Raw genomic sequence first — 14,609 nt, forward strand, 5'->3', positions numbered from 1 at the left:
TTCTGAGCACAACTCCTGGGTAGTAACCACAAAGGAAAAAATCGTTGACTATATAAAAATTAAATGGTTAATATCATAAAGGTCAATCAGATTAGTAAGAAAAAGATGAATACCCAAATAAAATATGCTAAGGTCTAAACAGGTAATAATTGACTAGAAACATGACCAATAAACCTTTGGAACAGTGTTCAACCTTACAAATATTTAAAGCTATAGACATTATCCTAGTATGGTTATTAGAGCATGGAATTTGGCCTCAAATGAGCTTAAGTCTGGGTTTGTCCTTTCATAGCTTTATGAGCTTGGACAAGTTACATGACCTTTAAGCCTCAGTTTCCCTCATTTGTAAAATACAAGTAATGGGGGCAGATAGGATTATTTTGAGAATTCAATTCAATGAAACACATAAAATGCCTGGCCAGTAGTAAGCACTGCATCCTGCCTGGACTCAAGATGGACTCCAGGGGGAGAAGAGGGTCAGGCCAGAAACCTTCAGCTACTCACAGGCAGCACCTTTTATCCCACTCCTGACAGGAAAACCCCTTCCAGCTCTATTAGCCATCCAAATGATTTAGGGTGCTGAGAAGCCCTGCAAATTTGGAGATGAGTTTCCCTAGAATACAAATTAGGAATGACTCAAGGAAACTGTGTCCAGGGGAATGAATTAAATGGGAAAAAGTCTTGGTAGATCAGATACAGTTGCAAATTTTAGGTAGTGACTCCTTTAGCTGCTCCTTGGAGCTCTTATTTATCAAGTGTAGGTTGGGTACCTGTCCCTGTTATTAGGCTCACTGAGGAGCCTATCTATGTCAACTCACCCATTTGTAAAAATAGGGGAAATTACACAGTCACTTTAAAAAAAATACGATTATAATATATAGGTGGAAGAGTTGGGCTAGAAAACTCCCCTGGATTCTTGCATTCTTTCAATGAAAGTTGAATCAATGTTCATTCTTTCAATTAATACTTAGTTGAGCTCCTGACATATGCCAGGTACTATGCTTGGTGTTAGGGAAACCATAGGCAAGCAGGATAAAATCCCTCCTATCTAATAGAGACAGGGGATAATCAAAGAATCACAAATCGTAACAGAGGTAAGTGCCATGAAGAAAACATAAGAGGACTAACATGTGGCTGTGTGCTAGGAATGGCCTAGAGACGTGCAGAAGGCACAGCAATGATGTGGCTAGATGGAGTGCTTGGTCAGGAAACCCAGTTCATTATCCTGAGCACATAGGCTTGGTTTTAGGAACTGAGGAGACAAAGATAAATACAGCACTGTTCCTGGAGAGAGGATGCTCTTTAAAAAAAGTACTATACTATATGATAAATGCTCCACTATGGATATGAATAAAGCACTAGGGAGGCCCAAACAAATAAGGAAGTGATGAATTTTGCCAGGGTGGCTAAAGACTTCCCAGTGGAGTGACATTTGAGCTGGGTTTTGAAGGGCAAGGAGTTCAACAGATGAGAAGAATTATGGAGCTTTGCTGGTAGAGGGAACAGCAGCGCAAAGGCACGTTCAGAGAAAGCTGCAGAAAGGAAAGGCGTCCTGGGACTTGTCTTAAAGTAGCGGTGGGCAATGATTGGTAAGGAGTTCATGGGAGGGTTTCTCATGCCCAAGCCCAAGGCTGTTGGTATTTCCCAGGTAGATCCCTTGATGTGCAAGGCGCAAGGTAAGAAGAGGCGTGAAGGTAAGGCACTCTGCTTTGTGCGTAGGGAGAAGGAAGGTGCACTATTTGTTCCCAGATGGAAAGGAAATGGCCGAAGAATATGATGAGAAGACAGGCGAACTACTTGGTAAGTGACAGGGGCTTCCACTGGGCCCATAGGAACACTTGAGGTGTCCTAAAGCACGGGTAAGCAGTTCTAGCCTGAGGCTTGCGGGAGGAACTGAGCACCAAAGGTGGAAGCCAGGGGAGACTGAGGCCTTCAAGGCAAGATTGTTCCTGAGAATAATGTGAGGTCAGGGCTGGCCACCAGGGGTGGAGTGGGCGGCCGCTTGAGGGGTAAACTCTACCAGACCCCTAGATCAGTGAGTGTGTGAGAAAGTCTTCTGTAGGGAAACTGCTGGGATAGAACTACAGAGAGAGGGGTGCCTGGGGGCTCAGTCGTTACACATCTGCCTTCAGCTCAGGTCATGATCCTGGGGTCCTGGGATCGAGCCCCGCATCAGGCTCCCTGCTCAGCGGGAAGCCTGCTTCTCCCTCTCCCACTCCCCCTGCTTATGTTCCCTCTCTCGCTGTGTCTCTGTCAAATAAATAAATAAAATCTTAAAAAAAAAAAAGAACTGTGGAGAGAAGGCAGAATTGGAAGTGGGCCTCTACTCCAGGCTGAGTGGGTAGAGTTAAGGGCAGGCTTTAACTGCAGTTGTTTTGCTTGCTTGTTTGTGTGTTTGTTTGTTTTCTGAAGCCACAGCCGCAGCAGGTACTGGTCCAGGCTCAGAGGCTGCACTGTTAAATTTGACCCTTGCCTTGGAAAATGTCTGAATCAGAGGGGGTCGTGAGTAGAAATGGGGATTTTGCAACATTGTTGTTTTCTTTCCTGCAGCTCTTTTCCTCTAACACTAGTCTCATGAATAGGGGCTCCAGCTCAGATTTCTGGGAATTACTTGATTTGTCCATCCTCTGTGCCCAGGTATGCACATCAGCATTAACGGACTTCCCAGAGCTAGGTGGCTGCTGATTTGACCCAGGGCCTGGGGCTCTCAGCAGTGGGAGTTGGTGTCTTTATTAAGTTCCACCTGAAATGCTAAATCCAATGGTGGAATCATGGCTTGGGTTATTTTCTTGTCATTATTCTTGACTTTAATTTCTTCGTGGGCCTGATCGACAGGTAGTATTGGCAAGGGAATTTCTTTTTCCTTTTTTCTGACAGCTCATAAATGTCTAGAACCAACAACACGGATTACACTGGTTTGCATTTTCTTAGTCTCCAGTCTTAAAATGTGTGTCCTGCGCATGTTCAGTCGCAGAGTGAAGTGTTGATCCCTCCTTATTATGAGCTGCTTGGGTTCCAGTCCCAATTGGTTTAGTCTGGTGCTATTAAAAAATCTTGATGTGTTTAGCATATGACACTGATTTGGTGGAAACCAATACAGTAGTAATATCCTCACAATGCATTGTAATTTATAGCGCTCCCAGGGGGTGACAGCCTTGGAATGCCTAACAGGGGCGAGCTTATAAAAGCAGAGGTCACGTGGGCTAAGCACCACCATTGCCAGGCCAGTTCCTTCCCGCAGCCCCCAGCACCACCTCTCTCCTCCATTCAGAGCAAATAACCCACCTAGAGCTGCTGTGGCCATAAAAACAAGCAAACAAATAACCCCCAGCCTCTTCGTTGTGCTTGGATATGAAATTAAAATGAAAAACAAGTTTTGGTACCTTCCTCTGTAGCATCCCACATTAACCTGTCACTTCTCTTGGCAGGTGGGGAATAGACAAGGGCCTACAAACTCCTTTTTTTCTTAAAAGCAGAAATGGAGATTGATAGAACACTGGCTAAACTTTACCTAATAATGATATTAATACCATAACTTTTATTAGGCATTGTGCTAAGTGCTTTATATGAGTTATCTCACTGAATCATCCTCATTACAGCCTGATGAGGTATGCACTGTTGTCCCCTTTTACAGTAAAAAAAAAATGGAAGCTCTAAGAGGTTAAGCACCTTGCTCAGAATTCCATAGCTGGTTAGTTTCTGAGTTAGGATTTAAGTCTGAGTCTGCCTGGTTAAGAGTCCATGCTGTAATGCACAGCAACATACTATTGGGAGTTGAGAATATTTAATCCTGCTCTCTCTTCTTCTTCTTAAACTTTGTTCCCCCCAGAATGACTGAGAAGGGGCTGGTGGGAGCAGGACAGAGATGGGCAGACAGGAACACCCCACGCAAACCACTGGACCCTTTGAACAGCTGGTCCTTCTCTTACCCATCTCCAACCACTCCACCCTACCCCCACCAGCTGCCCTTGCAAAATTATTAATTTTTAAGTATAAACAATCTCAGGGCCTGAACTAACTTGAGCTCGAGCACTCTCTGAAGTAAAATACGGACAGGGTTGTGATGGCCACAAATGGGAATCGTTTCCATTTTTCCAGCTAACTATACAAATTTGATAATTGGCTAAACTGGTTTTCTGTTAGAGAAACCCAGAAAGTAATTTGCCACTGGTGCATCTGTGTAGCATGGAGTTCTTCCAGTCAGTGTTAATAAGCATAGTGGTGTCATATTTTTTTTCAACAGTCTAATGCTATTCGTTCCCACCCCGCACAATGAGTGCTGTATGTAGTCATAGGGGGAAAACCTGAAGGGCCCTATAACAATGATCGGAACATCAAACCAGCCCCAGAAGGACACAGCATGTCGGGGGGGGGGGGGGGGGGCAGAGGCGGAAGGGCAGGCCATCCCCCATTGTTACATTCGGATTACCTTGGATTACCGGCTTAATCTGCTTTGGTATTTGACCGCCAGCCTAACCACCCCAGGCTGCATTTGGAGGATATTGAGCACTTTCATCCCCAAGCACTTCACCGGCTTTATAAATGACCCACTCGATTCCCTTCCGCCTCCTCAGGGATGGGATGCGGCAGCTGTTTAATAGCCACAGAGCAATGTTGCAGTGTTTTAGGGCAGAAAAGAAGAATCCTGCATCCAGTTTAAGCTGCAGGGAGTATTTAGGAAAGGGGAATGTAATTATCCACACTGGAAGCAGGCCATGGCTTGGAGCTTTGGGGAAAGAGCCTGTAGGACCTCCACTTTCCAGCCCACCTGAAAGATGGGGCTTCCTTTCAGCAGTCAAGGACATCAGCCTGCTTCCCGCTGACTCAGGAAGAAGCCCCCAGGCACTGTCTCCTTCACATACTCCCCATCAGACCCCTTAGGGTCATTGAGAGGCTCCTTTCCAAGGACTGGCCCTGGCTCAGCCTTGAGGATACGACAGCGTCCCAGGGAGCTACCCTCCACACACCAGTTTGGGTTTAACATATAATCAAATCAGAGTGACAGCAGGTGGAAACAGCCCTCTGTTGCTGCAGGAACTGTCCTTGAGTTAGGAACAAAGACAGGACAAGAAAGACAAGACAAAGTGAGTATTTGCACTTGTGCATTCATGCCCATATACATGGGGAAAATAACAAGGACTTCACCAAAACCGTTTATTGGATCTTATAATGGAATGAGTAGGGAGACTTTTTTTTTAAATATACTTTTTTAAAATATATATATATATTTTTTAAGATTTTTTAATTTATTTATCAGAGAGACAGAGGCAGGCAGAGGGAGAAGCAGGCCCCTTGCTGAGCAAGGAGGCCGATGTGGGACTCGATCCCAGGACACTGGGATCATGACCTGAGCTGAAGGCAGACGCTTAACTGACTGAGCCACCCAGGCATCCCAGGGAGACTTTCTTCTACATTCTAGCAAAGAATTTAATCCCAAGGTGTTTTTTTTTTTTTAAAAAAAAAAGGGTGGTGAAAGAGCCAGAAGGCTGGCCTCCAGTTAAGCGAGGTATTACACGAATAGATTTGGAAATACTCCCGGTCACAGTCCATTCACTTAAGAGAGTAGAAGTATTTGTGAAAAAAAAGTTGCCTGTAAAGCATATTTCCAAGTTTTTACTCTTCCTTATTAATTTTCATTATAAACTTGGAAATGTGTTTCTAGGGAGAATTTTTGGCCCTAAGACATAATAAAATCACACTGCAGAATGCAGCAGACCTTATAAAAGCACATATTCAAGGGAAAATTCTAATTTTACAGCACACTTTTGTGTTCAGCTTGCGTGCCTTACTTGGAGCAGGGAGGGTGTTTGGGTTTGGCACAGCAGCTCCAAAGGTCTCGAAGAAACCCATCCTGAGACTCCGGCTCCAGGTCTCACCCCCCAGCCCAGAAAGAGGAGGGGCCGGGAGCAGCCTCGGCGCACCAGGCACTTTCTGACCTTGTAGCTGCTTACAAGGGCTTCAGGAAGGCTGCTGGCCTTTGGTGGCACTTAGGCTGCCCTCCTAGAGGACGCGGATGCTGCAGGGAGAGAGAGAAGCCCTGGGGTTACAGCTGGGGGTGGGGGGCAGGGAAGGATCCCCTGCTGTGATGGGGGACATGGATGACTGGGGTTCCCAGAATCCTGGCAGGGGTCCTCAGATAATGTCCACTGAACTGGTTTTTTCACTTACAATTGCCATACCGAATGCACCTTACTTGGGGGGAAAAAAAACTTCCGTAAACATGTGGGTTGTAAACCAAGGTAAAATAGAGACAATTGTTTGCATTTTAAAAGAATGATCCTACTCTACAAAAAATACTCACATGAGATCTTCTATAAATAATGCATTTAAAATCTGGTATGTGCCTAACATTTTGTTTAAATACAATTCTGGGGCTGTTCTAAGCCAGGTATACCTGAAATGAGTGAATTTCTGTATTTGGACTTTACAAATCATGAGACAAATCTGCCTGTCAGCTTTCATCTTCTTAATTTATTTTTCCCTTACACATTTGTAGACAGAAAAAAATGCATCTCAGTTCATACCTGTTGGGATCCAAATGTTCCCCGTTACCAGTAGCTCCCCTTTTCCTAACCAGCACATCTCTCCCTTGCTTGAAATCACACCTGGAGGATTCTTAACTCCACTCAATTCCTTTCAGAGCTTTGTTCAATCCCTTTGGTTTGGGTACCCGTGATACGGGCTTTCCAGGTTATCCAGTATCGGAATGCTCTGCTGGGCGTTGGGCTTTCGGCAGCTGGGAGGTCCTGCTCACATGGACAGAGCTGGTGTAAAGGCCATGCCCCGCCCACTTCTCTCCCCTTCCCATCATCTAATGTGATTCAGCAGGAAGAGCAGAGTCCCTTCCTTCCCAGTAATCCCGTTGCTTCCTTCTCTCCCCAGTGAGAAAGTGGCGAGTGAAAAGTGCCTTGGGAGCCTTGGGCCAATGGCAGATTGAGGTGGGAGAGCCAGCACTCCCAGGAGCAGGGAGCCTGGGGTCTGAATTCATCAAGGAAGACAATGCCAATGTATGTCTATCTGTTAGGTGTCGAGGAGGGGGTGGTGGGAGTGGGCCTGGAGGGCAGACACCATGTCTTATTCACCACCTTGTCTCCCATGCCCACCTGGGCACAGAGTTCTGGAAGTGTTTGCCTGAATGAATACCTATACTTGGGTATGGTCATCCTTGAATGAATGAATGAATGAATGAATGAATGAATGAATGCTTGGCTTGGTCATCCCAGGACAAGGGCTCCAGGCCTGGAATGTCACAGCAACAGCATTGTCAGGGGGGAGCTGTGGGAAGAGCTGAGGGTCTCCTGTTGTGGGCCCCGGGTAGAGCTTTGCAGAGCAGGAAGCCATCCCTTGCTGGCCCTCACCAAGAGTGGTCCTAAGTTGGATTTGCCTTCTGCAGCCCATCTTCATGCGCAAGGACACCAAGATGAGCTTCCAGTGGCGGATTCGAAACCTCCCCTACCCTAAGGATGTCTACAGTGTCTGTGTGGACCAGAAGGAGCGCTGCATCGTTGTCCGAACAACCAACAAAAAGTAAGTGGCATGATGGGCACCTGCCGGCCTGTGGGAGGGCTTCCTCTCTGCAGGACCAGCTTGAATAATGTAATCAGCTCCCTCAGGGCGGGAAATTGGAACAAGGAATGTCTGGTCCGGTAACTGGCACATACTGGGGTTCAACAAATATTTGTTGAATGAGGGGACGAGGAATCACCTGGCCATTAACTTGTGATCGTAGGTGGTTCCTTGATTATTACCTTGACCCCCTGGCTGGATCCAGTCCATGGTGAACTTGGCCTGGTGACATCACTGTCGGGGCTGTCAGGGAGCCGTGGCCTAGAGGGCACACCCAGCTGAGGTGGCAGTTAGAGGACTTAAAGTACTGGTCTGGGGTTAGCCAACCTTATCCCGCCTGGGGCTGACGGGCAGTAGGCAGGTACTTTGGCCTCCTGGAAGTCTCTTGCGTTCTGTTTCAGAAGGGGCACCTAACTTCCCTTTATTTCTCTCCTACTGTTCTGCTGGGGGCAGGCAAGGGGAGAGGGAACAGAAGGTGGCCAAGGAGGAGATGTGGTCCAGGCAGGGCTGTTTCTGGGCTGACCATCTTGGAAATGCATTTAGATTTCCAGAGCTCTGACTGATCACAGGAGAACCGTGTTAATGAGCTGGTCTTGACCTGGGCCAGAGGAATTGCAGTATAGGACCAACTCCCATGAAATACAGTTGAGGTATTAAGATGGAAGGTTTTATGAGTGACTGGTCCACACACTGGAGCCACCCAACATGCCTTGTGGGTGCTGAGCTTGGGCCAGAGGTGCCGCCATCCATCCGTTTCATGCAGTCAGGAGGACCCAGCTCCTTGTCCGGCTCCTTGGGGGGTGTGGTGCCGCCTCCCCTCCCAGCTCCCTCAGGTCCGCGAGGCCCACAGGAAAGCTGCACAGCTCCCAGGCTCCCCCGGCGCAGCCTTGGGTTCTGCCCTCTGCTTATGACCCCCATACTCTCTCACTTCGGCAGGGTTAAGGGGATGGGGAAGGGGTGGAGATGAATGAATTAATTTCAAGATTATTGCTCTTCATGTAGCCAGCAGCCCCTGCAGTGGGCCTTGTCTATAAAGTCATAATAATAAGGGTTTGCGTTTATAAAGCACTTTGAAGCCCTCAGATAAAAGGCAGTTTATTCCTGTTATTGTTCTCATCATTAATGGGAGTCAGCGCCTAAAGTGGAATTTAGCAATTTCAGACAACAGAGAAATTGCCTTTAGGAAAACAAATTCTGTGCTTCAGCAAGCATTCCCTGGCGTAAGAGGCCCTGGGTCCAAACTGGGAACAAAAGTGCTTCTGATAGCACTTGAATCTGCAGCCTAGCAGTTTGTAGAGCTGGCTGCTGCCTCCCTTTTGTCCCCCAGAGGTCACTGTCGAATACAGATATCAGGCAGAAATGTGATTACTGGGGAGTGAGAGGAGAGAGGCCAGCTAGCTCACCAAAAAATTCATCTGCGGGCAGATCCTCTGGGTCCCATCTGCTGCACATACCCAGCTGTAGGCGGCGCTGTTGGCCAGGAGCAACATGGCTAGAAGCCCACTCCTGCGCTCGAGGCAGCTGGAGACATTTTTGAACTGATGGGTGAGGCCAGGTGGGATGGAAGTAATGCCCCTAGACGGGACAGGGCCGGGGCTGGATCCCCACAGAGGGGAGAGGAGTATGTGAGTGCCCGCTTCGGAGCCCGCACTGAGCCTCTGGTCCAGTGGCCCTGCCTGGCTCAGCCCAGCCTTCCTCAGGTCCCTCTGCCCAGGGGTAGGAGAAAAAGGCCACTAAACCTTTAACCGGCTCTTTCTTGAGCCTAGTGGCATTTTCATCTCCTACCAGGGGCAGTAATGTGTCTTATACCTTTACTACCACTAATTAAACAACTCAGTGGTTATTCTTTTGAGCAGGATACTGTTTTTTTTTCAGGGTACGTTAAAAATCTGTTTTCTGGAGCGCCTGGGTGGCTCAGTCATTAGCGTCTGCCTTCGGCTCAGGTCATGATCCCAGGGTCCTGGGATCGAGCCCCGCATCAGGCTCCCTGCTCAGCGGGAAGCCTGCTTCTCCCTCTCCCACTCCCCCTGCTTGTGTTCCCTCTCTCGCTGTCTCTCTGTCAAATAAATAAAATCTTGAAAAAAAAAATCGTCACACCATCCAGTGTTGGGCAGGGTACATATTTTCATTCTTGTGTTATATCGTAATGATTATATAAATGTGTCTGTAAAGTCAGTGTGATGAGCTGACTTGCAAAGGGAAAGTTAGCGACAGTCTAGCTGCCCGGACATCTGCAGTATCCACACCATGGCATCTCTGATTTGCCTTCTTCCATTACCTGCTAGTTCTGTGCCTGCCTGAGTTCTAATATTCTGGAATGTGGTTACTAGTAAAAGCCAATGTTCCTTGTCCATACCTGCCTTGTCCCTGAAGGACTGGGTTGGTCACTTTTCTGGAAAGGATTGATTCCAATGTATCATGTCCTTGGCCTCATGTATTAGTGAGGGGATGAATCAGGGAAGAAAGTGCTTTTCCAGGATCCCAGTGTGGTACTGCCTGTTCCTGATAAGAGTGTGCAGAAAGAAGATTCTTAGCCTCAGACTAGAAGCTGGCAGCCATTAAGTGGAATGGACAAGGGCACTGGAGTGGGAAGGGGTTGGCTTAAATCTGACCTCTGCCACGTACTAACTGTAGTATTTTGGGCAAGGCTTCCTCACACAGGAGAATACTCATACCCACCTCACAGACTGTTTGGGCAATTTGATGAAATCATATGTATACAAACGTCCGGGACAATGGCTGGCCTGAAGCATGTCTTCAGCAATTCTTTGGAAATTAGAACTTGGCTGATTAGACACTGGTAACATTAACACTGGGAGGTGTTAATAGGCATCACTAGAAAAAAAGGATTCCGTGGTCAAATAAATTTAGGGAACTGGATTAAACAAGTTTCTCTTTGGTCTTAGTATGTGAATGTGCATTGTGAGTCCAGGAAGGGCTGCTGTAGGCAGGGATGATCGGCTTGCCTGGAGCTGTGATGTTTAAGAAAGAAGGAAGGTTTGCCTACTGCTTTTCTAAGGGCGGGACTGGCTAGAGGCTCCTCAGGCCCAGTCTTGCCAAACCCGTGTGCGGGTGTGCAGGGCGCCCCGGAGCTGTGTGTGGGGCACGGCCCGTGTAACTCTCCACAATGGCCCTGCTTCTGCTTTTCAGCCTCTCCTCCGAGTCTGTCTCCAGAGGCCTGGCCTCTTGTGTTCTTTCTCAGTTCACTGCAAAGAATAGGTTGGGAAACAACTGGAAATTGGGAAGAGGATACAGCAGAGAGCAGTGGGGTACTGTGGGTCATTTCTGAAGTAGCCCAAGTGAAGGAGCCATCCTTTCAGCACAGTTTGGGGGGAGGTACAGAGTTGGCCTCTTCTGGTCCCTTTGACAGTGACTTAAAGTTCATCTCGTTCATCTAGTTCGGTGACTAAAGTTCATTCAGCTCCTTTATTGGAGGAAGGCATCTGGAGGAAGAAACCGGGGCCCAGAAGTGAAGTGGCCTGCCCAGGGTCACAGGCCAGGACCAGAGTTGTCCTGAGAGCCTTTGCTTCCCCATGTCTTTCGAAAACTTCTGACCTTCAGAAAGGAAAGCCACTGTGTTAGAGTACCTGGAGGACCTGCAGGGTCATTGGATCCTAAGGGAGATCCCCCCATATCTGCTCCGTCCTTGGACAGCAGGGAACCTAGACCAGGGGTCTGTTACTTGGAGGAGTGTGTGTGGAGAGATGGAGGGTCAGGAGATTTGGGGTATTGCTACTTGTAATAAGGGCTTCTCCAGTGACCAGTTTTGTGACTCCAGCAAGATACCTATCTGTATCTCCGTTTTCTCTTTTGTGAAAGAGGATAATAAAAGCAACCAGCCTGAGGGGGTTGCTTTGAGGATTCGATGTGTGTGGAGCAGTGCCTGGCCCCACTAAGCATTAACAAACGTCCCCTTTCATTGTGTGACTGAGGCTGAGAACAGTAGTAGGAGATGGGAACAGGGGAGTGTCACGTGTCTGCCAAAAGCCCAGGAACTGCTGCACTATGAGGGCCTAGCTTTCAGCAGAAACACAAGCTCTCCTCAGGCAGAGATAGGGCCTTCTTTCTTCTTCATCTTTAAATCCCCAGCTCATAGCTCAAGGCCTAGGACACAGTTGATGCCTAAAGACGTGTTTGCTGCCCCCTCAGGGTTGCCTGAGGCTGAGTGTTCTTTTCCAGAAGCACAGTGCGTCCCTCTCTAGTCCAGGTGCCAGTGAGAAAGTCAAGTGTGGTTCCTCGCAGGGTGAACCCCAAGGCCAGGGGACGGAGGTGAGAAGGGGCTGGGCTGCACCCCTGAGGAGGGGAAGCAGATGTCCCAGACTCCCTTGAACACTGCCCATCAAAGTTGTGTAACCTCAGCCAGTAAACTAAATCCATTAGAACAGACTCAAGACAAAGAGCATCCACACTCACTCTGCCTCCATCCCCCTCGCCTCCTAGTGACAGGTGTGGGCGGAGGCCAAGCCCCCTGGGTTTCTCTTTTCAGTCCCAGTGCCCCAGCCGGCACCCCTCTGAGGGTACCCAGGCGTGTCCCTGTCCCACGTGGAGCACAAGCCAGGCAGGCAGAAACGATGGCCCCACGCTCTGCACGGTGAGGCTCACGCAGGCCCCGCTGCGTCGGCTAGGCTGCGCGCGTGCCCAGGCTGCTTCTCTCCCAGTTCTGCTGCTTGTGTATATTTGTAGGGAAGATGTTAACACTTCCTAACAAGCCTTTGTGTTCATCTAATCTCTGCTGTTTAACCTTTGACTCCCCCCTATTATCAGTGTCTGCCACCTTTGCTGGCCAGCCCAAGGGCCCCAGGAAGAGCCCTCAGCCTGGCCAGCTAGGAGGAGGATGAGGCCGCATTCCACCCCGGTTTTGCAGGCAGATGGATCGCCTTTCCCTGGGGCAGAGCTTTGGGAAATAAAGCAAGCTTGTGGTGCCATTAGGATCCCCCAGCCCCCACTCCTTTTGAACTGTCAGCCTTTAAGTAAACATTCTTCTCCTGCTGTGGGTCCCAGCACCTTGGCGGGGAGCGGAGAACCTGGGAGGAGAGGGGCCCTGAGCGCCTCCGCTGAACTCCCGGGGATTTGGATAGGAGAGCAGGGCAGAAGTGCTGCATTGATGTCAACTCTGAGTCCCTGGGGCAGCGGGGCTTTTGAAGTGGACCCGGAGTAGCTGTCACCACCAGGCCCAGGCCCCTCTGAAGTAGTCAAAGCCCCGTCCGCTCCAGGCCCCTGACTGGAGTTTGTGTGTACCTGCCCGCAGCATTTCCCTTCCCAGCCCACAGCCCCACAGTGGCAGGGGGGATGCCAGGCCTGGGGAGCAGGTCTGCTGGCCACTGGCTGAGGCCCCGGGCTCCACTTGCACCAGGTTAGACGCCACACAGGCCTGCTGCTAGAGGAGGCGCTCTTGGTGACAAGCACCTGACCGGGAGCAAGGAGCTGGGTCCCGACTCCACGGACAGCTGGCCATGAAGCCAGGCGAGACCCGTTACCTCCCGCTTCGGTAAAGGTCAGATTTCCTGTAGAATGAAGTCCAGTTGTATACATCTGGGCTAGGTATTGCTCTCTGGGTTTTTTGGGTTTGTTTTTACTAAAAAGGATCATTAATCTCTGGACTGGCCCTTACAGATGATAGGGATTGTGTGTGAAAATGGAGGGGGGACGTTTCAGGGCCAGCAAAGTAGTCCAGAGATCCAGCTTCTGAGATGAGTCATGTGGTTTGTCCTCCTAGATTTCTCTTTGTGGATGTACTTCTCTCTGGCCTACAAGAGGAGTCAGGCCCACAGGGCCTTGAAAGACCCCAAGAGAGGGAAAAAGTAGCTGGGGCCTTCAGAGAAAGTTGCATGTAAATGGCAACTCTTGGTCCCCAGCTTTGGGGAACAGCCCTAGCCAGATTTATTCTGTCCCTTGTTAGCATACATGTTCCCGTGTTCTTGGGGTAGAGCGGAGGCCAGGAGTCACTCTAATCCCTGGTCTAATCAAGGAACCATGACGGGTCCTGCCCTTCCACTGCTGGCTTCGCCAAAACGCCTTTCATTCATACTGATGTTCTAACTGGCTTCCCTTCTTCCTCTTTGGCTCTGTGGAAAGTGTGGAAGAACAGTGTAGAAAGTTGGCACCAGAGGGCCTGCTGCCCAGTTGCTGGGGGTCACTTTGCTGGATGTGCCGATGACCTCTTGGTGTTCCCACAGGTACTACAAGAAGTTCTCCATTCCTGACCTAGACAGATACCAGCTACCTCTGGATGAGTCCTTGCTGAGCTTTGCTCATGCCAACTGCACCCTGATCATCTCTGTAAGATTTACCCAGACTTCTTGGCCACTGAATCAGGGAGACACTCCTCCTTTCCCTGCCATTTCCCATCCCATAGGAGTCCCCGGTTCCAGCCCCAACACCTGGCCTGTGCTTGCTAGAGAACAGGCACCTCTCCTTCAGGGTGGGGGGGCTCAGCTGATCTTAGAAGTCACAGCTGGAAGAAGACAGAGGGTGACGTGGAGGGATGGAAATCACAGGCCTGGGATTCTGGTGGAAGGCTCCTATCCAGTCATGTGACCTTGAGCAAATCATTCAGCCTTGCAGGCATCAATTTCCTCATTTTCAAATAACGGGATCAGAGGAGGCCCGGAGTGTGTATGTAGGGAGGGGAGATGTGGCTGAATGATGTGCTCTTCCTGGTTCCATCCACAGTACCAGAAGCCAAAGGAGGTCCTGGCGGCTGAGTCAGAGCTTCAGAAGGAGCTAAAGAAAGTGAAGACGGCCCACAGCAGTGACGGGGACTGTAAGACCCAGTAGCAGAGCATCCCTGAGCCTGCCCTTCCGGCAGCATGGCGGGTGGGTGAGGCTCTTCTGGACTTTGTGGCTTGGGCCACCCCCTTTCTGGTGCAGGGGTATGTCCTCTCTTCCATGAGCTATCCAGGCTCTGTGAGAACTGGGCCTTGGGGGTGCTCCTAGCCCCCATATCATGGTCTGATCTCCCAAGTAAAGTCATTCTGAGTCACTGTTGAGGGGCTGCCCTTTTGTCCACCCTCTATGCTGTCACCAGGGAGGGTGCTGGTGAG

General features: G+C 49.4%; 1 protein-coding gene across 3 annotated transcripts in view; it reads left to right on the plus strand.

The window, feature by feature from the left end:
- Positions 1 to 14,552, plus strand: part of DPCD (deleted in primary ciliary dyskinesia homolog (mouse)) — an 18,270-nt gene extending 3,718 nt beyond the window's left edge. Inside the window, exons 2-6 of one of the 3 annotated variants that reach the window (XM_035027672.1) lie at positions 1,720 to 1,800; positions 6,883 to 7,007; positions 7,394 to 7,527; positions 13,743 to 13,845; positions 14,239 to 14,552. In XM_035027672.1, the coding sequence (XP_034883563.1) occupies positions 1,720 to 1,800; positions 6,883 to 7,007; positions 7,394 to 7,527; positions 13,743 to 13,845; positions 14,239 to 14,343 (548 nt within the window). In that variant the 3' untranslated portion in view covers positions 14,344 to 14,552. Of the gene's footprint in view, positions 1 to 1,648; positions 1,801 to 6,882; positions 7,008 to 7,393; positions 7,528 to 13,742; positions 13,846 to 14,238 lie in introns of all 3 variants that reach the window. The other 2 variants (XM_035027691.1, XM_035027681.1) reach the window with 2 other exon arrangements.
- The last annotated feature ends 57 nt before the right edge of the window (positions 14,553 to 14,609 follow it).

This window comes from Mirounga leonina, unplaced genomic scaffold, assembly GCF_011800145.1.
Source record: "Mirounga leonina isolate KUSES-001 unplaced genomic scaffold, KU_Mleo_1.0 Mir_114, whole genome shotgun sequence".
Lineage (NCBI taxonomy): Eukaryota > Metazoa > Chordata > Mammalia > Carnivora > Phocidae > Mirounga > Mirounga leonina.